The sequence below is a fragment of the Delphinus delphis genome, chromosome 14, assembly GCF_949987515.2.
Source record: "Delphinus delphis chromosome 14, mDelDel1.2, whole genome shotgun sequence".
Taxonomy (NCBI): Eukaryota; Metazoa; Chordata; class Mammalia; order Artiodactyla; family Delphinidae; genus Delphinus; species Delphinus delphis.
The window spans coordinates 5,890,526-5,915,646 of NC_082696.1; the positions used below are offsets into that span (position 1 = coordinate 5,890,526).

At 36.5% G+C, this 25,121-nt stretch overlaps 2 protein-coding genes across 4 annotated transcripts in view; one reads left to right on the forward strand and one right to left on the reverse strand.

Moving 5' to 3' along the window:
* PACRG (parkin coregulated) overlaps positions 1-18,382 on the reverse strand; it is a 514,683-nt gene extending 496,301 nt beyond the window's left edge. For both annotated transcript variants that reach the window (XM_060029677.1, XM_060029676.1), the window contains exon 1: positions 18,206-18,382. In XM_060029677.1, the coding sequence (XP_059885660.1) occupies positions 18,206-18,349 (144 nt within the window). In that variant the 5' untranslated portion in view covers positions 18,350-18,382. The remainder of the gene's footprint in view (positions 1-18,205) is intronic.
* Positions 18,383-18,806: 424 nt separating this feature from the next.
* The window catches only part of AGPAT4 (1-acylglycerol-3-phosphate O-acyltransferase 4), a 1,410,257-nt gene continuing 1,403,942 nt past the window's right edge, over positions 18,807-25,121 (forward strand). Inside the window, exon 1 of one of the 2 annotated variants that reach the window (XM_060029668.1) lies at positions 18,807-18,935. In XM_060029668.1, the coding sequence (XP_059885651.1) occupies positions 18,929-18,935 (7 nt within the window). In that variant the 5' untranslated portion in view covers positions 18,807-18,928. The remainder of the gene's footprint in view (positions 18,936-25,121) is intronic. The other variant, XM_060029671.1, reaches the window with a different exon arrangement.

Sequence of the window (25,121 nt, forward strand, 5' to 3'; positions counted from 1 at the left end):
TGTTCCTAACCTTTTTTGCCTGGGTCTGGGTCTTGGTCTTTGGGACTGTAGATCTGGATTTTGACTCAAATATTTCGCTGGCTCAGCTGAATCCTGTTAAGCTGTCTCCCAGATCTGTCTCATCTTAAGTCCTACCCTGACTGAATCAATCTGGTTGATTCCGGGTTTGCCAGTGTTAGCGCTGGATAAACCTCGTGTTTGTACTACGTAAGTCACTGGAAGTATTTCAGTCATGTTCAATATATGCAATACATTGGTGCTGATTCATGCCCTTGAGATGCTCCCAAGGTTTTTGATTCCTTTGGTTTTTATAGGTCCTAATCTAAAACACCATTCCTGTGATTTTTAACGAAGTATCAAGTGTTGACAAGTTTCAATTCAAAGTAGCTTCTATTCATATAAATAGAAGGCCGAATGTGACCTAGAGAAGGTCTCTTTTACCTATAAGGAAGTTCTTATCAATCAGTCACCTATATTTTTTCTATAGGTGATGAATAGGAAGGAAATGTATAACAGGTGTGGATGGACATTCACAGTAGAATTACTTTCACAAAATAAGGTAGGCTTAAACAAGAAATACAACTGGGCATCTCTGATGTCTAGAATGCTATGCAAAGTGTTGAGAGGCACAGGGACAAAGAGTTATAAGACATTGGCCGTTGAAAGTTCATGCTTATCTTATGAAAGCTATATTTGATGAATTTCTTTTAAAACATTTTCATTTACTCCTAAAAGTGACAAGAGATAATTTTGTGTATGTAAATCCTGGTGAATATGTGTATGATCTAGTGTAATCATGAGTAAATACGATACATCATTTACTCAAGAAATTCCAAAGGGAAATAAAGCATATACAGAGGTATCCCTCATTATTGCTTAAAAGTACTAATATTTATTTTATACAACTGTTGCTGTTTTATGTCACTAATCACTACATTATATAAATTCTAAAATATGTTTAAGTATAATACAGTATTAAATTAAAATAATATTTTATGTTCATGTGAAAACAATTTTACTTAACTTTGAAATAAAGTTATAGTTTTATCATGTAAAATAAATTGTTTTAAAAATACAAAGTGCAGGACACATAAGATTTGGTAAAGGATTTACTCTTTGTCTCAGGGACTATTTATTCATATCTACTTTGATTTAGAACAGACAATCTGTGAAATATATTTCTCTGTGGATTCTGTTCTAAGTAAAAATCACAAAGGGAAGGTAGTTAGCCATGATCTACCTTGTACTTTTTACTTTATTTTGCATTTATTATATAAGCATATTTTTTCTAGTCTTACTTTCCCTAGTCTATGCTACAACAATGACCTTAACTTGAATTGCTTTAGGAAGATACTTCTAAAATATAAATTATTATTTACATGACATAATTATTATTTATAATATAATCAATTCACATGCTTTTCCCTAAATGATAGTAATTTTGGTAAATAAGTAAATTCATGTATAATAATATCTGAAATTTCTGTTTAGGCTATGATTCTTAAATGTATATGGAAAACTTAAAAGTAAATCTCTCTCTGAACATAACACTACTCTACGACAGAATAACTGAAATATCTTACACTTGCTTCAGAGTTTCAATTCTTGTATCGCAAATATCAAACCTAAATGACGCTTGCCTCACTTTCCAGGTCCTACAAAATCAATGGTCATCCTATGTATTAAACTTCGGTGTGCTTCACACCAATACATGGTTACTGATTAATAATGAGTCTGCACCATCCCCCCTCCCCCATCTCCAGTGTAACAGCTGGATTTTTAAGTTAATTCTTATTAAGGAAGCAGAAGCAAAACCAATAGGTCTTCCTGAATCCTCTATTTAAAATTTCATTTTAAGGACTTAAATATGAAATATACACACTGAAATATAAATACGTATTTTCCAGAAAATAAAATAATTGAAATACTATAGACAGGTTCTAGTACTCTAGATCCCTCAAGTAAGTATGAGTAAAGATTGTGACCCATGGTTGGGTCATTTTCAGAACTCCAAAGCAGGAATTTGCTAGATCCTCTGACACAATTAACGAGAAGCAAAAGAATACATCTTGACGTGGTTTTCCCCATTATTTGCCAGTTATTGTTTTTAACTTGTTTTCTTTTGTATTTTTCTCCTTACTTATCAAAATCACAAGAGCCATAAACATTTAATGATATAAGTGGATTTTAGCAGTTAGTTATGTTTTTAAAATCTTCAAACAGTTTAGATAACCTAGGAGAAATTACTGTCTCATGGACTATTTAATAGGAATACAGAAAATAAACAGGAATACCAAAACATATCTGCCTATTTTGAGTTTGTTTAAGATGGACCTAATCCTTATCACTCATATCGTAACATTAAATAGTAACAATACTTTCATACAGATGTTCTTTGTAATCTTCTGCTCTTAGACAAATTATCTGGAATTAACAATCCAGAATAAGTATAGACAAAAAAAGTCTTTTTTCAAGTTTCCATAGACCATTTCTAGAAAATGATCCTATTCTAGACCAATAACGTTAATAAACTCCAAACAGCTAAAACTGTAGAAACCAAATTATATAACCATCAAGCAACGAATCTACTAATAAAAAAAATCATGATCAAAACATGACCATAAAACCCCAACGAACAGGGAAAATAATCCCTCACAAACAACAATCATACAAAAGAGGAAAGCAAAAATAAAATTACATGTCTTTTTTAATAACAAGACCAATAATATCTATTAAAAGTAAAGGCATTTTATTTATTTATTTGGCTTCTGGGATCTTAGTTCCCCGACCAGGAATCGACCCCCGGGCCCCAGCAATGAAAGTTCTGAGTCCTAACAACTGGACCACCAGGGCATTCCCCAAATAAAGGTGTTTTAAAAGAAAGCCATGAAATACATATTCAAATCAAAAACTCAGTAAAAATTTTTTATAAGGGAGATCAAGAGAAAGAAAATGCAAGAGTAGAAATAAAAAAATCTGTTGTCAAAACCAGAAGAATTAGTATAAAAATTCAGAAGACAGTATATGAAGAGAGAAAAAAAAAGAGCAAAAAAAAACCTAATGAAGAAAAAGAAGGCATAAATTAGCAACGAGGATATAATGGCAGATAGTAAAATTTTAAATATATTAACAATGTCTGTATGATATGATGATTACAATGTTACTCAAAAGCATGTAGTGATGCTTTTTGGGAATAATTCAAGAGTGATTAACTCTAGTAAAAGGGGTTTGATATTTATTTTCTTTTTTCTCTTTTAGGTATTTTCTTAAAACCCTACATAAGTTTTCATTTTTATAATGAAAATAATTTCTCAAAAACACACTATTAAGAGGAAAACATGTTGAAATCCAATAAATTATTTTTGCAGAATGAAAGCATAGTATACATAGTGTTAATTTTCTTCCCAAAGGACAGTTTTAGTTTATAGAAATATCATTTTGTTCTAGCAGCAAAGAACTCCAGGAAGATAGGTTCCTCCTCTTGCCCTAAAGGATGAGTAAAACTTAGCAATCCCATCTCCCCATCTGTTATAGAATGAAAGTTTGTGTACCTCAAAATTCATATTTTGAAGCCCTAACCCCCAAGATGATGGTGTTTGGAGATGAGGCCTTTGAGAGGTAATTAGGGTTAGATTAGGTCATGAGGGTGGGTCCTTTAGGATGGGATTAGCAGCTTTATAAAAAGAGTATGAGTGAGTCTCTCTCTGCTTGCATGCACAGAGGAAAGGACATGTGAGAACACAATGGGAAGTTGGACCATGTGCAAGCAGAGAAGGTAGCTCTCACCAAGAACTGAATTGGCCAGCACCTTGATTTTAGCCTTCCCATCCTCCAGAACTGTGAGAAGTAAATTTCTGTTGCTTAAGCCCCCCAGTCTGTGGTATTTGTTATGGCAGACTGAGCTAAGACACTACCATGGCGTTAATACCTAATTTTGGATAAATAAATATAAGGGACTTGTTGTGGCTTGCTGGGAAGGATTTAGCCCCTTGATAAATGAAAGAGATACCAATAATTTATATTTGTTTTTTAAGCTAAACATCTCATGATTAAATAATGTACAAGAATGTAAGAATGATTTAATGTTAGAATGCCTGATGATGTTAACACTAACAGACTGAAGGAGAAACACCTTATGATCATCTCAATAAATGCAGAAAGTATCTTCCATAAAACTCAATACTACTCACAATTTTTTCAAAAACTCTTAGCAAATTAAGAATAGATTACTATTGTCCAAATTATTCTGTACATCCAATATAATTTAATCCAAATCCCAAAAATGATTTTCATAAAATTTGACAACTTATTCTAAAATTCTTATAGATGGTAAGAGACCAAGAATGTCAAAGAGGATGGAAACAAATTTGGAGAACTCATCTTACTAAATATCAAGATTTACGAAACTACAACAATTAAGACCATGCGATGCTGGCTTAGTGATAGATAAATAGACTAATAGGACAGACTAGAGAGTCGCCATTTACTATTTATAAATGGTACTAGAGGGCTTCCCTGGTGGCGCAGTGGTTGACAGTCCGCCTGTTGATGCAGGGGACAGGGGTTCGTGCCCCAGTCTGGGAGGATCCCACATGCCGCGGAGCGGCTGGGCCCGTGAGCCGTGGCCGCTGGACCTCCGCGTCCGGAGCCTGTGCTCCGCAACGGGAGAGGCCACAGCAGTGAGAGGCCCGCGTACCACAAAAAAAAAAAAAAAAAAAATGGTACTAGATGGGTGGCTCTGCATATGGAACAGATCAAATTAAAGCCTTACCTCTCATCTCAAAAAATGAATTAGTGACTAAATAATAATCTATATGTAAACATTACAAGAATAAAACATGTGCAAGAAAACAATATATCAGGATCAAAAAATATTTCTGAAACTAGGCACAAAATATACAAACCATAATGGGAGAATCTGATAAACATAAATATTTAAAATTAAATCTACAATTTCTGTTCATCAAAGAAAATGCAAAAAAAAAAAAAGTATAATGACAAGTCACAGGCTAGGAGACAATACGTTGGGTCCATATCCAGAACATGTACATATCCAGAGTATATAAACAACATCAATATATCAATAAGAAAAGGACAGACAACCCAACAGGAAAAATGAGCAAGGACTAGAAATAGGCACACCACAGAGGAAAGAGCCCATATGATAAACTATGAAAAGAAAATATGTCACTAGTTATCAGGGAAATGCAAAATTAAAACAAGATAACATTTCATGTCCTTCAGATTGGCACCATTTTTAGTCTGATATCACCAAATGACTAGGATTTGGGAAACAGCTGTTGGTAACTATATATATAGTTATATACATACATATAACAATATATGTATAAATATAAAACTTTGGAAAGCAATTTGACAAGCTCTATTAAAGTTGAAGTTGAAGCTATACCTCCTTACCAACAATTCCACAGATGGTGAACTTTGGCATATGGCACAGGGAGTCCTAACCAAGGATGATGTGATGCTGCAATGTACAAACCTAACAGTCCCTCAGTAAGAGAATGAATAAACAAACTGGCTTGTTCATGTGATGGAATATGATATAGCAGGTAAACAAATTTCCTACAAGTGTTTCTGCTATAACAGGACAAATATTCCTGAAAAACAAACTGTTCTGCAAAGTGGCTTACTAGAAATGATCAGGTGTATGGGGAAAAATTATGGGAAAAATAATGTTTAAGAAGCTCATAAAAATCTCTGTGACTTTATAACCAGAGCACATATTAATCATTCTGATAAAAATATACTAGCATAGTTAAAATTATTAAATTTCTAACCTTTGAAAATGAAATCCTGGAGTAAATATAGTGCTGTACCTTTAAAGAAAATGATGATAGGAGGTGCTGTAAGGATGTACAAAGATGGAGCTTGCTTCATACTAAGTATCAATACTTCTAACAGCAAGAACACAAACAGAACCAGGAGAAGTTGGTACTGTGGGCATTACTTCGTATTACTTTGTACTACTCTGTCATCATGCTGCATTTAGCTGTTAGAATACTTTTCAATTAGCTGCTCTTACTTGGCACAAAATATTAAAAACATGGGGAAGATTACATATGAACCTCCTACTTAGACAGACATTATTCCCCTGTTTATGAATTGAATATGAGCTCAAAGGCATTACAGAAATATGCACAGAATAGCTCAGGTGGAAAGGCAAGAACAATGCCCAGATTTTAATTATACACACACACACACACACACACACACACACACACACATATATACAGAGTTACAAAACGTATGGATGCATATACATATGAACCATTTATATTTGGAAGTGATATACACAAACTTTAGGATCTTGGTTATCTCTAGGGATGGAAGGATGGAGGGTTGGAGAAGGAATGAGGATCCTTTAGCAAGGATCTGTTTATTTTTCTATAAGACTAGAAGTTTATTTAAAAGAATATGACATTATTATAAAAAACATTATTCTTTATAAAATCTAGATGAATACATGCCTATTTTCCACACTTATTTGTATACTTACATTGTTCAAAATGTAGAAAAACATGATTAAAATAAAACATGAGATTCAATGGGAATGTTATTACATTAAAAGAGGCTGGATATAAAATAAATATAAATATTCTTAGGAAAACTGACACCTATAAACATGAAGTGATAAAATATATTACTACAAGTGAAGACTATTAAAACATGACAATTTTTTTTCCAAGTGATTTATATGATCCTTGCAGTTTCAAAGGGATGTTTCAGTTTTGTATGTTATTAAAAGATCGTCTGGAATACTAAACTGGTAAAATGTTAAAATTAAAAATCAACATTATGGGGCCTCCCTGGTGGTGCAGTGGTTGAGAGTCCTCCTGCCGATGCAGGGGACACGGGTTCGTGCCCCGGTCCGGGAAGATCCCATATGCGGTGGAGCGGCTGGGCCCGTGAGCCATGGCCGCTGAGCCTGCGCATCCAGAGCCTGTGCTCCGCAACGGGAGAGGCCACAACAGTGAGAGGCCCGCGTACCGCAAAAAAAAAAAAAAAAAAAAAAAAAAAAAATCAACATTATGGATATGAATTAACAGGAGAGATTAGCTTCACCAGTTTCTAAACATATTACCGAGTTATGATAGTTTAAACTGTGTCACACTGGTTAAAATTTCCTCTAAAATATCTCTGATTATTATGTATAATTATAATACAATAAAAGAATAACACAAATCAGCAAGGAATAGAACACTGCTTAATAAATAAATGTCTTTGGAAAAATTGAATAGCATAATACTATGTCCCTAAAGGTTCTGAACCTCTATTAAACACGAATTCAATCAACTACAGACACAATTAGAACAATTAAATCAGAATCTTAGAGGATAGACCTAGAAATCAGCATTTTTAGCTACCCAGGTGATTACAATTTGCAATCTGTGAACCACAGCCTTAGATGTTTCAAATCCATTTACAATATGTATTATGAATGGGTTTCAGAGGTGCTGAGATATTGATCCCCTCAACATGCTGCAGGTGGGGAAGGTGGATAGCCGGCAGGGCTGGGGTACTTAGAAACCTCAGGCCTTTGCCTCAGGCCACAAGGAGAGAGTAGAACACGCAGAGTCAAGCATTGCAGGGAGTGGTATAGATCAAACTTTCATCAGAGTCTTCAGATTCTGAAGAACTCTGATTCAGTAATTCTACTTCAGAAATTATATTTCAAAGAGATGTTTTAAAATGCAGAAAAATTGTATAAAAATATTAACTTTGTCATTATGTATAATAGCAAAAAACAGAAAGCAACCTGAGCGAATTACGAAAGAAAATATGGCACATTCAAAGAACAGAATTCTATGAGGTTTTTTTAAATGCGCAAGAGGAGTTTGTAATGACATGTAAAATATTAGCAAGTTAGAAGGAATCTGTATAATTTCATAGAAGGTATTATAATTATACACAATACAAGCTAAATATGCAAGCTATATAAATGTGTATTATGTACATACATTTTTCATAAAGTACATATATACTTTACTTATATATTCTATAAAATATATACAATTTAAAGAATTTTAAACATATATATAATGAATAGAATTTATAACATAATTCTTTTGGGCAAAGAAAGCATAAAATAAAGATTGAAAACTGAGTGAGCAGGAAACCTGTTCTGTCTTGCCTCTGAGCCTTTTCCTACTGCCCCTAACTCTTCCCCTCAGTCCCCCTCATCTTTTATATTTCACCAAACAAGATTCCCTTTGAGAAGTCTTTCCAGCCTCTTTCAGGCCATTCAGAGCTGTGGTCTCATAGCATCACACACTTCCTCTCTGACACTTTATAAAAACAGAAGCTATCTCGCTACTGTCATAAAATGAACTGAGAACAACCACAGCTAAAACAAAGTCTACACTCTCCTGTAGGCACTGTGAATTCTGTTCTTGGATCAAATTGGACCATCAAAAGCCTACATACATATACCATGTGAATTTAATCTCATGGAAAATCCAGTTCCTCAAGACAGATTTTAACATCACCTACCTGGCCCTTACTGAAGTCTGTTGTGGATGAAATTGGCTAGTGTATTTCAAATAAGAAATAAAAATATAGATATGGTGTGTTGCATGTATTTAAAATGCTACAGGATCAGTTTCTCTGAGAATTCAGTGTAGAGAAAGCTTGAATTCCCTACAAGGATTGGCAGGCTACTTCTTTTATGATAATGAGAAATGTATAATGTTCCCCTTTTGGCCCCTTCTGATGCCAAGAAGCTCAGAATGAAATGTGAACATCAATCAATAAATATACTGATGCTTATGAATGAAAAAATTGATTCTCTTCTTCTTAAGCTCAAGCTTCCTACTTTAATTACATTTTATTTCATTGTTTCACTGTTGTTTGTTCTATTTTATTTCTGATCATTCTAATTTATTCTCAAAGTCTTTTGTCTCAATATATACATATCTTACTGTGAAACTATTGAAATTGGTTGAGGAAAACATTATAAAAAATACATAAGAAAATGTTTATGATCTTTTTTTTTCTCACAAATGTATATTGTAAAAAGAGGAGGATGAAAGTCACCATTAAGAGAATGAAAAGGAAACTCACTGACAGGGAAACTATACTTGCAATACATGTATTTGACAATTGCTTTATATCATTTAGAATAAAATATGAAGAATAAGAATCATTACAAATAAATACACCCAATCAAGCCAAGAGAAAAGGAGGCAAAAGTCTAGAAAGGCACTTCACAAAAGACAACCAAATGGCCAATAAATAAATTAAAAAGTCTTAAACTCCATTAGTCAGAATAAAAATGAATATTAAATCCACAATGAGATAACATTATACACCCACTAGAATACCTAAAATGCAAAATAAAGAAAATAGTAGTTATTGATGATATTATAGAGCAAATGGTACTCTTATTCAGAGCTGGCAGGAGTTTAAATTTGAAAACTCAATTTTGAAAATGGTTTTTATATAGTTACTAAAGCAAACATATGCAAACCCTAGGACCCAGCAACCTGGACATTCTTACATATGTTGTCCAAAAATAGGTACTAGAAAGAAGAACAGAGCTGGAGGTATTATGCTCTCTGACTTCAGACTATACTACAAAGCTACAGTAATCAAAACAGTATGATACTGGCAAAAACAAACAAACAAAAACAGACACACAGATACATGGAAAAGAATAGAGAGCCCAGAAGTAAACCCATGCACTTATGGTAGATTAATCTATCACAAAGAAGGCAAGATACACAATGGAGAAAAGACAGTCTCTTCAATAAGTGGTGCTGGGAAAACTGGACAGTTACATGTAAAAAAATAAAATTAGAACATTTTCTTCCACCACATACAAAAATAAATTTTAAATGGTTTAAAGACCTAAATGTAAGACCAGAAACCATAAAACTCCTAGAAGAAAATACAGGCAGTATGCTGTTTGACATAGATTTAGCATTATTTATTTTTTTTAGCAAATTTACCCAATTTAAAAAATGGGCAAAAGAACTGAATAGACATTTTTCTGAAGAAGACATACATACAAATGGCCAACAGGCACATGAAAAGATGCTCAACGTTGTTAATCATCAGAGAAATGCAAATCAAAACAACGAGATATCACCTCACACATATCAGAACGGTTATCATCAGAAAGACCATAAATAACAAATGCTGGCGAGGATGTGGAGAAAAGGAACGCTTGTATGCTGTTGGTGAGAATGTAAATTGGTGCAGCCACTGTGGAAAACGGTACAGAGGTTCATCAAAAAACTGAAAATAGAACTACCATATAATCCAGCAATTACCCCCTGGGTATATACTGGAGGAAAATGAAAACACTAATCCAAAAAGATACATGTATCCCAATGTTCATAGCAACATTATTTACAATTGCCAAGATATGGAAGCAAACTAAGTGTCCATCAACAGATGGATGGATAAAAAAGATGTGGTACATATATACAATAGACTACTACTCAGCCATAAAAAAGAATGAAATTTTGCCACTTGCAACAACATGGATGGACCAGGAGGGTATTATGCTTAGTGAAATAATTCAGACGGAGAAAGACAAATACTGCCTGTTATCACATGGAATATTGTCTGTTATACATGGAATCTAAGAAATAAAACAAACTAGTGAATATAACAAAAAAGAAACTGACTCACAGATATAGAGAACAAATTAGTTGCTACCAGTGGGGTGAGGGAAGGGGAGAATGAGCAAAGTAGGGGTAGGGGATTAAGAGGCACAATCTACTATGTATAAAATAAATAAACTACAAGGACATAGTCCTTGGCACAGGGAATGGACACTGGCACAGGGTATTTAGCCAATATTTTACGATAACTATAAATGAAGTATAATCTTTAAAAATTGTGAATCACCAGGTTGTACATCTGAAACTTATATAATATTGTACATCAACTATACCTCAGTTTAAAAAAAATACTAGAATTTTCCTAGTAGCACTATTTGTAAGTCTTAACCTAGAAGTCGCATAAATACTCATCAACACAGGAATGGATCAATAAATTATGTTATATTCCCATATGAAAATAGTAGAAAGAAATGAGTATTAAGGACCTATGATCATATGCAGTAATGTGGGTGAATTTCACAATGGTGATCCCAGAAGTCAGACATAAAACAACTACATACTCTATGATTCCATGAATATAAGCAGAAATCTGTTGACAGAAGTTGGGATAAGGTTAGCTTAGGGTGTATATGGGCAGTGACTGGAAAGGTCCTGAAGGGGTTTTGTGGTGTTGGTAAGGTTTCTTGATGTGGGTTCTGGCTACACCAGTGTGTTTTGTTTAATATTTATCAAGTGATATGTGTACATTTTCCACTTGCATGTTATGCATCTACCAAAGTCTAAAAAAAGTGATCAAGAGAGGATTGTTCTCAGTTAGAAAAATCTAGTAATATAGCATACATTCTTTGCTCTGCCATTTAATAGGTGACCCACAACAACAAAAAATTAAATTGTCTGAGATTTATATGCTGAATGGAAAAAAAAAAGTCTGCCCTGACTCCTCATAGGATTGCTCAGAAACAGAAATGGAACAGAGATGATGAGCCCTATCACATATTAAAGCATACACAAAGCCACTATCATTAATATACATATAGCACTGGCAGAGCATTCAAATTAAATAGGCAGATTTTTTTTTATAATCCAGTTTAACTATATGTGAAAGGTAATGCAACAACTTTTGACCAATTTGGAAAAAATATAATAAAATTTATACCTCACTTCTTAAACCAAAATGAATTAAGATGAAGTAAAGCTTTAAAATAAAACATTGAAATTATAAGAGGACTAGCGAAAAAAAGGTTAAAATTTTCCCCGTAATATTAAATAGGAGAGAGCTTTGCTAAGCCAAGCCACTTAAACATTTTACAATGGGCATGTATAACTTTAATAAGAAGCTAATTAAAAATGGCATAAAACATTTCTAAATTATTCTCATTCCTATATTTTATACTTATTTAACACCATTAGCATTTCCTTGAAGTTGCTAATTTGAAGATGATTGCTAATTATAGTATAAAACATGGTCATTCATTAATTCATTTGACAAAAAATAATAGCTCCTACTATGTGCCAGGAACTTTTCTAGAGATGGATATGCAGCAGTGAGTGAAACAGTAATAATTCCCTGCCCTCAAGGAGCTTACTCTGTAGTGGAAGAAGACATAGGATAAACTAGATTAATATTAGAGAGTGATCAGTGTCTATGGAAAAATACAACAAAGGGAAAGAAGATGGGTGTGCTGAAACAGGGATGGAGGGGGTTATTAAGAGGCTGACATTTTAAATAGTCAGAGAGGCCTCACTAAAAAGTTAGTTTTTTGAACAAATATTTGAAGGATCAAGAGATGGTGATATGTAGGGGGAAATATATTTCAGGCAGAGGGAGCAGGAAGGGCAGAGGTACTGAGGCAGCTGTGTAACTGGTGTATTCAAGAAACTGCAAGGAAACTATTGTGGATGGAACAGAACGAGGGAGGGAGGAAGTACTAAGTTATACATATAAAGAAGAAATGGCAGCTAGATTACATAGTGCCTTATAGGAGCTTAAAAACTTCAGCTTTACACTAAGATGAGCCACCTGAGGATCTGAAGTGATCAATGTCATCATCTGGCTGAGTTTTAAACGGAACTTCTGGGCTCCTCAATTGGAGGAGGGTGGTTTAAAAAAAACAAACAAACTAAAGACAGATAACAGTTATAACAACAGGAGGAAAGCGATGAGATAACAGAAAAGTGTAGAATTGCTTTCCTTCATTCATCAAATATTTATTGAGTACATTGTTAGGTGCTGTTAGGATGAAAAAAATGACTTGGACACAGATTCTGCCCTCACAGGGAATTTACTCGAGGAGGTAAAACATGGGTAGACATAACTCTAATACATGGTAGAAAACAATGAACAAAAATAAGTTTCCATCTTGGTTGAGAAAGAGAATTAGGGGAGTCATCTTGAAGCAGTTGGCCTCTTAGCTGGCTGCAAAAATATAAGCTCCTTGATGGCATGCATTTAGCCTCTTCCTTACTGCTAGATTTCCGGCACCTAAAAGAGTGTATGGCACAGTCAGTGATCATTTGTTACCTAATGACTGAAGGAATTTGTGTTTGCAGATATGTAGGGAGAAGGGCATTGAAGCAAAGGGAACAACACAAGCAAAATCAAAGCAATGAAGAGTTACAGTTTAATTTGGTGGAAGCAAGTGAGAATAGTGGGAGATGAAATTAAATCCATAGAATAGGGTTAGATCACAGAAGGCCTTGCTGGTCTTGTGGAGGTTCCATGATTTTTTGCTATAAGAACCAGTGATCTCCAAAAGCTTTCAGCAATAATAAGAGAACTTTGTACTGGAAGGATAAGCGTAATAGTACTGATAGTTGATTGAGGCAATCAACTGATTGGTGAATGGAGTCTAGAGACCAGTTTTGATGATACTGCCAAAACCTAGACAAAAGGTAATGAGGGTCTCAATGAGATTATTGTCACTTGGTCCCTTCGTCATTAGCACTTCCACAGTCCTAAGTAGGTATTTGTAAGCCTTACCATGGATGTGCATTTATTTGTACTGTAATTGTTTTACTTGTCCCTCTTCTTTTCTTTTCTAGCAATATTTAACTCTCACGGTGGACACTTCGAATAAACCCCACATTTCTGTTCTTCCTTTTGCTACAGTAATGAAATGCCTCAAGTTTTAGCTGAACACAGAGCTACCTGTCAGAGACTACATTTCCCAGCCTCTCCTGTAAGTGGTTGTTGCCATAAGCCTAGGTTTGGCAATGGATTTGAGCAAAAGTGATGAGTGCAGCTTCTGGAACATGCTGCTTGCTCTCCATTTCTTCCTACTTTTTCTTGCAGGTTGCTCCTTACTCATTTTTCTCTCCTCTTGCATGAAGTAGGTGTTGGAGATTATGCTCTTTTGGAACGATATAACTCTTAGCCCTTTTCCTGAAGGAACAGGTATGGGGGCCTAGAGTTGCTGCAAGGGTCAGTCTTTCACAGGCTTTTGCAAAAAGGGAAAATATAGGCCTATGACTAAACTCTGGCCAGTGGGATGTGAATGAAAGTGGGGTGCTGTGTCTGGGTCATGCTCATAAAAGGAAGCACTCTGTTTCTTATTTCCTCCATCCTGAGAGTAGGGATTTGACCCTGGTGATGGTGAGCTCACCTGGACTCAGGGCATCATCCTGCAGGATGCAAAACAAGAATATACAAGGCTCCTAAGTCCCTGGACCTATCTCATTGGGAAGTAGTGCCCAGTCTCCATGAATTGCCTACAAACTTGGACTCTGAGAGAACTTCCATCTTAGTTAAACTATTGTTATTTGGTCACCGTTACAGCAGCCAAATCAATATCTTAATATATAATTTATAAATACTGACCATTGCTCCTATGTGTTGAATGAATTTGTAAGCATAAAAGTTTCTATATAAGTAAAGTAATATTAAAGAATTATTTCTCCCATTCCCATAAACTTTGAGCATAAAACATCTATAGTCTACTGAAAAGGAAAGATGTAGTATAAAGCTTCAGTTGAAGTCAGCATCTCATTCATCATAACCTTGGGCCCATATCCTAACTTGCTTTATGATAAGGTAGGTTAGCACAGAAAGCAGCTACCATCTGTTGAGAAGAAGCCAATGCAACACTGGGTTACTGGTTTCTGGTTATACGTTCTATCAGACCACAAACAAGGCCTTTAAAGGGAAAATAAACTAGGAAATCTTCAAATTCTGCATCTCCTATCATTCTTTTGAGTCAAACATTATAATAATATGAATTTGATTATTATTCTCTGATTGCAGGAGTTCTCTCATTGCTTGTTTCTATACAGAATGCAACAACAATTTCACATAGGTAAAGGAACTACTTACAGTTGAAGAACACTTGACATCAGGATTTAAAAAAAAAACTAGCTACTTACATATTTATCATTATTTTGTAAATAATTTTGCATTCACATACATAGATTATGACTGTTTAAGGATTTCGGCTTGCACAGCCCACCTGATCATATCTGTCTATGATTAAGCTTGTATACTTATATTACTAAAGCACCCTCAGTGAAACATTGGGAGTCTCCATATACCTCCTTAGGATATAGTTCCACAAGCCTTTGGGGAAGTGCAATGGAATGGTGACTTATTTAATTAGTGAGTGTTGGAAAGAGGAACTGATGGCAAGCCCTAACACTAGAAAAGTGGTTTGAGGGTTGGCTTTTGGAACAAGGAGTTGCAATTAAGAAAAGCTGGACAGGGCTTCCTTGGTGGCGCAGTGGTTGAGTGTCCGCCTGCCGATGCAGGGGACATGGGTTTGTGCTCCAGTCCGGGAGGATCCCACGTGCTGCGGAGCGGCAGGGACCGTGAGCCATGGCCGCTGGGCCTGCGTGTCCGGAGCCTGTGCTTTGCAGCGGGAGAGGCCACAACAGTGAGAGGCCCGTGTGCCGAAAAAAAAAAAGAAAAGCTGGACAATCCCACTACTGGGCACATACCCTGAGAAAACCATAATTCAAAAAGAGTCATGTACCACAATGTTCATTGCAGCTCTATTTACAATAGCCAGGACATGGAAGCAACCTGTGTCCATTGACAGATGAATGGATAAAGAAGATGTGGCACATATATATACAATGGAATATTACTCAGCCATAAAAAGAAACGAAATTGAGTTATTTGTAGTCAGGTGGATGGACATAGAGACTGTCATACAGAGTGAAGTAAGTCAGAAAGAGAAAAACAAATACCATATGCTAACACATATATATGGAATCTAAACAAAAAACAAAAATGGTTCTGAAGAACCTAGGGGTAGGACAGGAATAAAGACACAGATGTAGAGAATGGACTTGAGGACATGGGGAGGGGGAAGGGTAAGCTGGGACGAAGTGAGAGAGTGGCATGGACATATATACATGTGAGAAGCAGCCGCATAGCACAGGGAGATCAGCTCAGTGCTTTGTTACCACCTAGAGGGGTGGGATAGGGAGGGTGGGAGGGAGGGAGACACAAGAGGGAAGAGATATGGGAACATATGTATATGTATAACTGATTCACTTTGTTATAAAGCAGAAACTAACACACCATTGTAAATCAATTATACTCCAGTAAAGATGTTAAAAAAAAAAAAAGAAAAGAAAAGCTGGAGATTGGCATGTTATTTTCTGAATAGAAATAAACCTTAGAAAAGAGGGGTGTTTTGACCATGTAATGCTGAAAGGTCTACACTGTCGAGGGCAGAAATGTTGAGATGTTAATATTGGATACGAAAAGGAAGGGTTTTATTTCCTGTACCACTGAAGTTAGTTTGTATAAACAGTCTCTCTCTTTTATCAAGACTTGACCATTGCTGTTAGTGGTGGTTCTCCTTGGAGTTTTAAGGACTGAGACTTTGTTTTGCTGATCCCAAATCCCCAGAACTATGCTGAGCAAGTTCTCAGATTTAAAAAAAACAAACAAAAAACAATCAAACAAAAAAACTATTGTTGATTGAATGAATGAATGGATGAATAATGTTCGCATCTAACAATTATGATTTCCACTAAATGAAGTGAAAGAATGACTCATCCTCTTTTGAGGATCCCAAAGGAGACATAAATATTACACTAAGGGATTTTCCTTAAGTATATGGAAATAAAAAGATAATTTATCTCAAATAAGTTGTTTATAATGAAGGCTGCTTCATAATCGATTTTTTTGTTTGAGTCTTGTAAGCATATTTGTTACATTTGTCAGTACTGAAATACTTGATTTTCCAGAATTATGACTTTAGGTGCAAAGCTATGTTTTTTAAAAAGAAAACGTGATTGTAAATATAGGTTTAGAAAAAAAAGAATCTGACCAATTTTTTACATGTCTTTGAAGAAATATAACATTGAAAAAAATCACTAAAATTATAATCATATATACTGTTTAGAAGAAAAAAAGAAATAATTAGCTTGAATGTTATGGTATTCTGTGTTGCTGATAAATGAGTTATATTGACTCCCATGACCACATATTCACATGAAATACATGCCAAAGGACTGCAGTTACAACAAGCAGAAAGTTTTAGTCTATTTCTAAGAATTTTAACTATTGCAATTCAACTGACACACATTCTGACAACCAGAATTTCATTTTGTGTAGCAACATGGGAATCTGGCCTCAGCATCTAAAGGTGATCTGTTTCATTCCTGTATTTTAAGGATGTGGTTTAGGAATAAGGTATTAGGTTTGCAACATTTATGTAAAACGAATAATGTGACACTGGAAAGCAATGCTCTTCATTTAACATAATGAGTTGCTCTACAATAAGTCAGATCCTCCCAGAGTGTAAATTATACAAATTTGAAAGCTGCATTTATTATTGACTATCTCATTCACAGACAAGTGCTTACTCAGTAGTAAAACCTGGTGTAGCATACCAAATTAAAAGTTTTTTTTCTTAAACTATCATGCACATACCCAAACCATTTGTGTGCAGTTTAAAACTTTTCCTCCTAAGTAAACTATTGAGAATATTGAGAATAGTTGATTTTTACTACCACAAAACAGTAGAAATGAAATATGAATTGTATTAATAGGCAGAGAGAGATACTTGAACAGAAGCTTGGATTGTTTAAAATTAATAGTTTAAAAGATCTATCTGGAAATAGACTTCTTATTAAGTTGCCTTTTAGTACTCTAACATGCGATTTTGTGAGTGTTATTAGAAGAAATGCTAGGATATTCTAAAAATTTCTAGGTTGATTGATGAAATTTCTTACTGTTAATTAATGAGTTTATGTTCCCAGCTGTACATCAGCACATGTTAAATTTTGCAAGAGAGTTTATGATTTCTAAGAACTCTCCTTCTATAAGGCCTTTTGCTGAGTGAGACAGTTTAAGAATCAATAAGTAAAGGGGATCTTTCTTCTTTGTGTAAATAGCTTAAGAGTAAATTTAGGTGGTCCAGAAACCGTGAGTTATTAGGAAGGTGCTTAGAAACGGGCACAGTACGTCAGCTGCCCGAGATCCCTTCTAGCAGCCTAGCCTGGACCTCCACACTCTGTTGGGCACCGTCTGTTACTGGCCGAGTAATTGCCATTTTTGGCAAAGACCACCCTAGATATGGGCCCAGAATCCATCCTAGGGCTAGCCATCCTCTACAACCTGGTGTCCCCTGATTCGGAGCGAGTACATTCAATTCAGGAAGATCACTTACGACTGAGTTTTTCATCATGGCTTTGACTGTGAAGCCCTCAGAAACCAGGGAGTGAGGCTGGTGCACCAGGAGCGGCAGCTTGGTCCTCTTCGGCATCTTGTCTGGGCATTTGTTTAAGCTCAGGGTCTCTTTTTCGGCCACCATCTTCCTAGAAAATGTCTTGTTCTCATAAAACGTGTAGTAAAAGAATCAGTGAGTTTTACGGATGTGAGAAGGAGGTCGGGAAAAAATGTAAAAAGGCGCGTTACTGTAGAATTTCACGCCCTCGTAGTGCCCAAGTTTATCCAGATGTTTGGCAGCTCCCAGGTGAAGGGAGTTGAGGGGAGGGGAGGGGCGGGAAGAGGGCAGGACAGAGGCTAGAGCCGCAACAAGCTTCCAAAGGTAACCCTCCCGGTTGCTAAGCGACACGTCAACACTGCGGCCGAATGACCCTGCCTCTCTGTGACGGACGTTTCCTAGGCCTCAGGCCGGAAGGGCGGCGGGCGGCGGGCGGCGGGCCGCGGGCGGCAGCGACCGACCTGAGGAGAGACTACGCATTAAAACTACGACTCCCAGAAGGCCTCGGGCTAAGCCCCCTTTGCGCATGCGCGCCCCAAGGGCGGGCGCGGGGGACAGGCTTCCTGCACGATTTAACCCGGGAGCGTCGCTCGTGTGAGGCGCAGGCGGCCGCCGGCGTGTGTGTAGGCCCTTGCTCGCCCGGCAGCCTCCAACTGCCCAGTGGCCATGATAGGTACGTGGGTACCTGACAGGTACAGCCTCTCTGCGCCGCCTCGCGCCCAGCTGTTGCGCCGCGCCGGGCCTCGGCTGACAGGGATGCCGGGGTGCTGCCCGTGTCCGCTGTCCGTGGCAGGGTGTCGGTGTCCGCGCCACCCTCAGCCTGCGCCGCCGGCTCCCCGGTGCCCGCCGTGGCCCTGGAGAATAAGTGTGTGTGTGTGTCCTAAGCCCCGACCCGGCCCTCGTTTGACGGGCTTCCCCCTGGAGCCAACTTCGCGAGGGACCCTGGCGTGCGCCTCGGCGCTGCCCGAGGCGAAGGCTGCGTCCCGCTGTCCGTCAACGAGCGCACCGCCCGCCAGACCTCTAGGGGCTGTGGGAAGGCCCCGCCTTCCGCCCCGGTTTCCGTCCCTCAGGGCGCTTGGGAGGCGGTCTTGCCGCTTAGGACAGATTGGGACCCACTCTCCGGAGAACTCTTTAAGGGAAACGCTCGCGAAGCGCTAAGCTCTAATGGACAGTGCCTAGGGACGATGGTTGAGGTCAAAACAGATTCCTGCAGATGGATTTAAACTTCTTGCTCCCTTGGGTTTTGTCTTCTAAATCTCTCCGTGGAGGTCTGAGTTGAAAGAATAATTGAGTCAGTGATAACAAGGATCAAAACTTTCGCATAGTGAACTAACGATTCATTTTGCAAAAACAAAACAAACAAAAAACGAACAAAAAACACTTTTTTTATACACAGAAGGCCCTAGGTGCATTTATGTGAATAAAGCTTTGGAAGTGGCTGTTAGAGTTGCTTATAAACCCTGTAATATATAAGGTTAGAAAAGTTCCTGTCTTCCAGGATTGTTAAGCCAAAAGTTATTTTAAGGGTTATCTCTGAAAATTAATGGAAACACACAGTGTGATTACAAAACATTGATGTTTGGGGAGATTATTATGACAGATTTCCTGTAGATCATGTATTGGTTTGGTGAGTTTATTTGGGGATTATTCTTGAATGGGCACCACTTACGAAGCGCAAGTACATCTGAAGTCAGATGTCGTCTATCCAAGAAGGTAGAAGGTGATTTTTAAAAATATATAAGTTTGTATGCACTGATAAACTTACATCTTTTATTTATTAAACGAATGTTAAAGTGTAAAACGTTTTATCCGTCACTAGGAGAATCATGCCAGCTAACTGACACTGTGTTTGCAACAATAATAAAACCTAAGGATGTTGTCCAATTTTTCTTACCTTTCTAGCATGGTATGATTGTTGGTGAAGCTATATACAGGCAAGAATTTAAGATCTAAAAATCATCACTTAATTCTAAATTGTTATCTAATAGACGATTATATAGATAACTTTGTTAGAATGAACTATGTTTATGCAGTTTAGTTTGGGATTTAGGAACACAGGAAGGAAGCGTATTATCTTTAGATTTGATGATTAGACATTTATTAATAACTGGTAGTGATGTGGAGAATGTAAGGTGGATTTTTAAAAGTGTTCTTTCTCATACTCCAGCTATTGTTTGACACAGTGCAAATAAGTGTATTACAACATAAATAAATCCATGCTCCCTCCCAGGAAAAGTACCTTACTTGTTAAAACCATGTGGACAATGTACAATAAATTATACAGCTAGTCAACTACTTGCATTGCCTAATTCGGTCAATGGGTACATTTTAATAAAAATCTTAATTGCCAATTTTGGAGTTGGTTCAGTTGAATAATGCCAAAGGTAAGTGAAAGTGGGAGCAATTGAAGGAAAGTCTTGGAGTGATGTTTCCCGTTTCTGACTAAACTTTGGAGCCAGGAAAGGCCTTATTTATAGTCTATATCCAGTGATATACTGGAGATTAAAATATACATTAATATATATCTGGGGATTATTTTATTTTTGTTAAAGGCATGTGTGCTGCTCAGAACTTGCCCCTTTTGTGCCTATGCTGTCTTTAATTGCTACACATTCTTTAATGCTAACAGTACTCTTCTACTTTATGTAAATCTCAGCTCACTTTTAAGGAAAAACAAAAATTGCATTTCTTGGAAGAATAGGAGTAAGGGGGATTGACTGTTGCCTCACTACCAGTAAAATTACCTTTTTTTGCTTTCTCAAAATTCAGGATTCTTTCTTGGCACAGAGACAGTTTCAAAAGTACTTACATTTTCCAGTTAGATTATGATTAATATGTTAAATGCCCTGACTCAGACAGCTATAGAAATATAATTTAAGTGGGTGAAAAATTATGACGTTTTGAGAAATATGGAGAGGATGTTAAGATAATATAAAGCATAATAAAAACTTGAGAGAATTCAACTTAGAAAAATGTAATTTTTGGTACCTCTCTTAAAATTATATTTCACCCTTTTTTAAAATTACCATTTTTGTGTGTTTAAAATTGAATTTTAATAGTAATACTTGTGGTATATTCTATATGTATGTTGTATAGAACTGGATTTAGGTATTTAAGTAGTATCAGATGTTAAAGTGCATGGATATATATAACCATGTTGCCAATTTTGAAATTCAAACCCAATGTCTTAAAAATGATTTTTGAGTGATTTAAAAAATAATTAGAACATAATCTCTTCTGTATCTTGTTTAACTTAACGTCTCTTAGAGGACTTACAAACCTGCATGTACAGATCCACCCTACAGTGATTCCTGTCTAGTATTTAGTGGATGTACATAACTTATGCAGGTACTCTCCAATAAATGAGCATACAGTAGGTTTACAGACAGTTGCTGTCATCAGGAAGGTTTGTGTCCATATCATTTCATTTGCATATGTAAGCCTATATGTAAAGTAAAAATATTATTACAGTTTCTAAGTGGATTTTCTAGCTAAAGGGTTTGTAGACTTTGAATTTTGCTAGGGATTTCCAAATTGTTTAAAATAAATTACGCTGTTTTACATTTCTGTCTGCCATAACAAGGTAGCAAAGAGCTGTCCTACTCCTCTGAGCTGAAAAATTACAAAAAGACATCCTTCCCAGAACTGACCCAGCATTCAACAGCAAAGCACCTACTGGGTTTCCCCTGTCTCTCCAAAGACATTGCCTTCGAACAGTGCACAAAGTGCACAACTGTCCTTAATGGCCCTGCCCCCCTCCAACAATGTTTATGAGTGTCCACGTTCCCTCTGTGTACCATAAAATTTTTTATTTTTGTCTTTCTGATAGATGAAAAACAGTATATTTTAATTTTTTTAATGAATCTTATGAAGAAAAAACCTTCAGAACCTTCACTTCTCATTTTATAATGCTTTATTTTCATGAGAGCAGATTCAATAATTGAGTATCTACTGTGTGCCCAGTACTGTTCCAGGTGCCAGGGATACATGAGTTAAAAAAAACAAAAAACAAAGAACAGAAAACAACACCCCGCCGTCATGAATGTACAGTCTCACTGTACTGTTTGCCCACAACTCTGCATATTTGTTTTAAAGCTTGTATGCAGTGAATTTTAAAGTCTCAGAATTTATATTTTAGTTAAATATACTGTCTACTGCTACTTGCTCTGCCATTTCAGTAATTTTAGATGAGAAGTGACCCTGCATCTAAGTACCCAAGGTAGGCTCTGAAAGCTGTTTATAATGAGGTACAATTGTGTCACAAAAGAAGTTCTAAGTTTTTGCATAGATTTCATGTAATTATGTACAGTTCTTCTTTGGGTCCAAAGGCTCTAGAATGATGACTCTATGCCCTTTTCAACTTTGGAACTATTTCTAAGGATTTTTTTGAAGTCTACATTTTTTTGAAACCTCATGGCTTCATTGCTTGAAAATGATACAATGAAAGTACTTTGTATTAAGATATGCAAATCCATTTCTACCTCCAAAGCTTCTTTGAAAAATTCAGAAAAGAAAGTTCTTCTTACTTGGTAATGTTTCATATTCATTAAAGCAGTTTCAACGCAGAATACTTTATTCTGTTAGCTTTTAGTTTCTTGATCAGTAGAAATTGCTTCTTACCTGCTGTTTCTTCAGCCTTTAATTGTGGCCCAGTGCTTATATAGTGTTTCTGTTTTAATTTTCATTTAATGAGCTTATTTTAAATGTTTCTTTGTAGTAATCTGAATGGTTTCTTTCTTAAATTTTTTAATATTAAAGAAAGAGATTTATGTTGCAGCTCACCTTCCTGTCTTATTTACTTATATGCTTGGTCATGTATTGGGACCATCTTAGGACATTTGTATTTTTAAGAGTGTTGATGGGTTCTTGATGATTTCTCCAGTTGACTCTTACTGTAAGACTTGAATAGGGTTCCCCATAAAAGATAATTTTAGAGCCCTTAACATCAGAAGTGAGAAGAATCTCTGTGTACAGCACATAGCAACCTTCCCCATCCCTTAAACCCCCACCCCTATCAAATTAGGGGAAAAAAGTGGTGAACTAATACTGGTGTTCCAATGGAAACATGTTCATTATTTATCCATGTAATTGATGAATGCATCAGTTATTCCTACTATTAAGTGTTTTTTGAACTTTCAGTGAATAAATAATATTACCTGAGATGAAGCCCTTTGCAGTTACATCGTCATTTTAAAGCTTATTCAGAGTAGATCCATTTTCCAGAACATGGAAAGACAGGAATTAGACACCTGAAATTCACTCAGTATTAACTTGGAGAAATGGGACTGAGGTTTGTAATGTGTGTGTTTCGGAGGTGAACCTTTGGTTGTAGCATCTACCTGTACTCTCCCTTTTTCCTTCCCTCATTTTCTTCTTCCCCACACTCTTTGCTTTTGTCAGAAGCTGGACTTTTAATGTTTCATTCCTTAGCTCACAGAAGCAGCTGCTTTCTGACTAATTAAAGAGGTGAGCTCTTTCCCTGCTTGCCTCTGGGGTTTCCACAGGGCTTGGTTGGTTATACAAGTGTTCCTGAGGGTCATGACTGGAATTGTGTGACTAAACAAACCAGGACCACCATGGCTTCTCCCATAGACATTCTCTTGACAGGGAGTTGTCTGCAGTAAAACTACTCGTAGGCGCAGCAAATGCATTTTGTTTTGAGGGGAATCTGGTCCTGATTACATTTTTTCCCTTGAGCCAGAGTTTTGGGGATTGAGGAAGCTTGGACTGGCTTGAGGATAGGGCAGGATTTAAGCTTACTTGTCTGGAGAAATAAAGACTTAAGAATAATTCATGCTCTAGGTCTTCTCTCTACCTGTGAACTATGGCTTGAAGTCCTTTCCAGCTCCCTGGTGACTCCTCAGGGAGTGAGAGGTCCAGATTTAAGCACAACTGGGGCAGCATTTTCTGAGTTGCTGCTTATCCGGGATGCTGATCACAAGCAGATGTAGACTGCACAAGTCGGTTGGCATCCACTAAGTCTGGATATATGTGTGACAATGTCTAAAGATGTTTTTAAATGAAGATGGCTTGAATTCATACTGTTGGATGGGAATTGTGTGTGTTTTACTGTGCAGTCAGTTTGGATATAGTTATATGATATAAACAGAAAGGGATATATAGTGGAGGTCTGATATTTGCTTCCTACTGTTGTTCGTTGAGGAACTGGTGACATGCCCAGTCAGTGGTAGGTGAGGGAATTTCTTCCTTTATTATGGTCCTCTCTAGAGTTTTCTTCTTTTTTTATTGCCTGTGTGTGTGTGTTTGTACGTTTCTTACTACATGCACATTTTCTTATCAAATGTATTGAATTTTTTTCCCCATCAGCTTGATTTCAAGAAAGTCATCAAATTATCTTATTCATAGTTTATGTTGCTGGAGTTTCAAACGGGGTCTGTATCCTCGCCTTTATACCCTGGCAATTGGGTACTGTTTAGTACTGCAGCACGTTTTATAACTCTTTTTTTTGGGGGGGGGGGGCGGTGAGGGGAAGCTCTAGAATTATTTGTACTTGGGTTTTAACATCTAAGGAACTTCTCTGTTGAGTCCAGTTATGGTTGTCACAATTATTCATGTATAAATTTATTAAACATCTCTTCTGGCTACTGTACTCAATTTAATCATATTATGCCCAGTAGAATGCAAGTTATGCAGGTAAAGTTAGTCAGAGAAGGGTGGAAATGCCATTTGAGGTCTGGTTTCTGGGGTGACATGATTTTTTTTTTTGTCCTCAACAAATGTTGACAACAGGATGATTAACTAATGACCTAAGACTGATAAATATGTGTGAATTCTTTAATAGTTAAGAAAGATTTTTTTAAATTAATATAAGAACTTTCTTAGCATAAATGAGAACTAG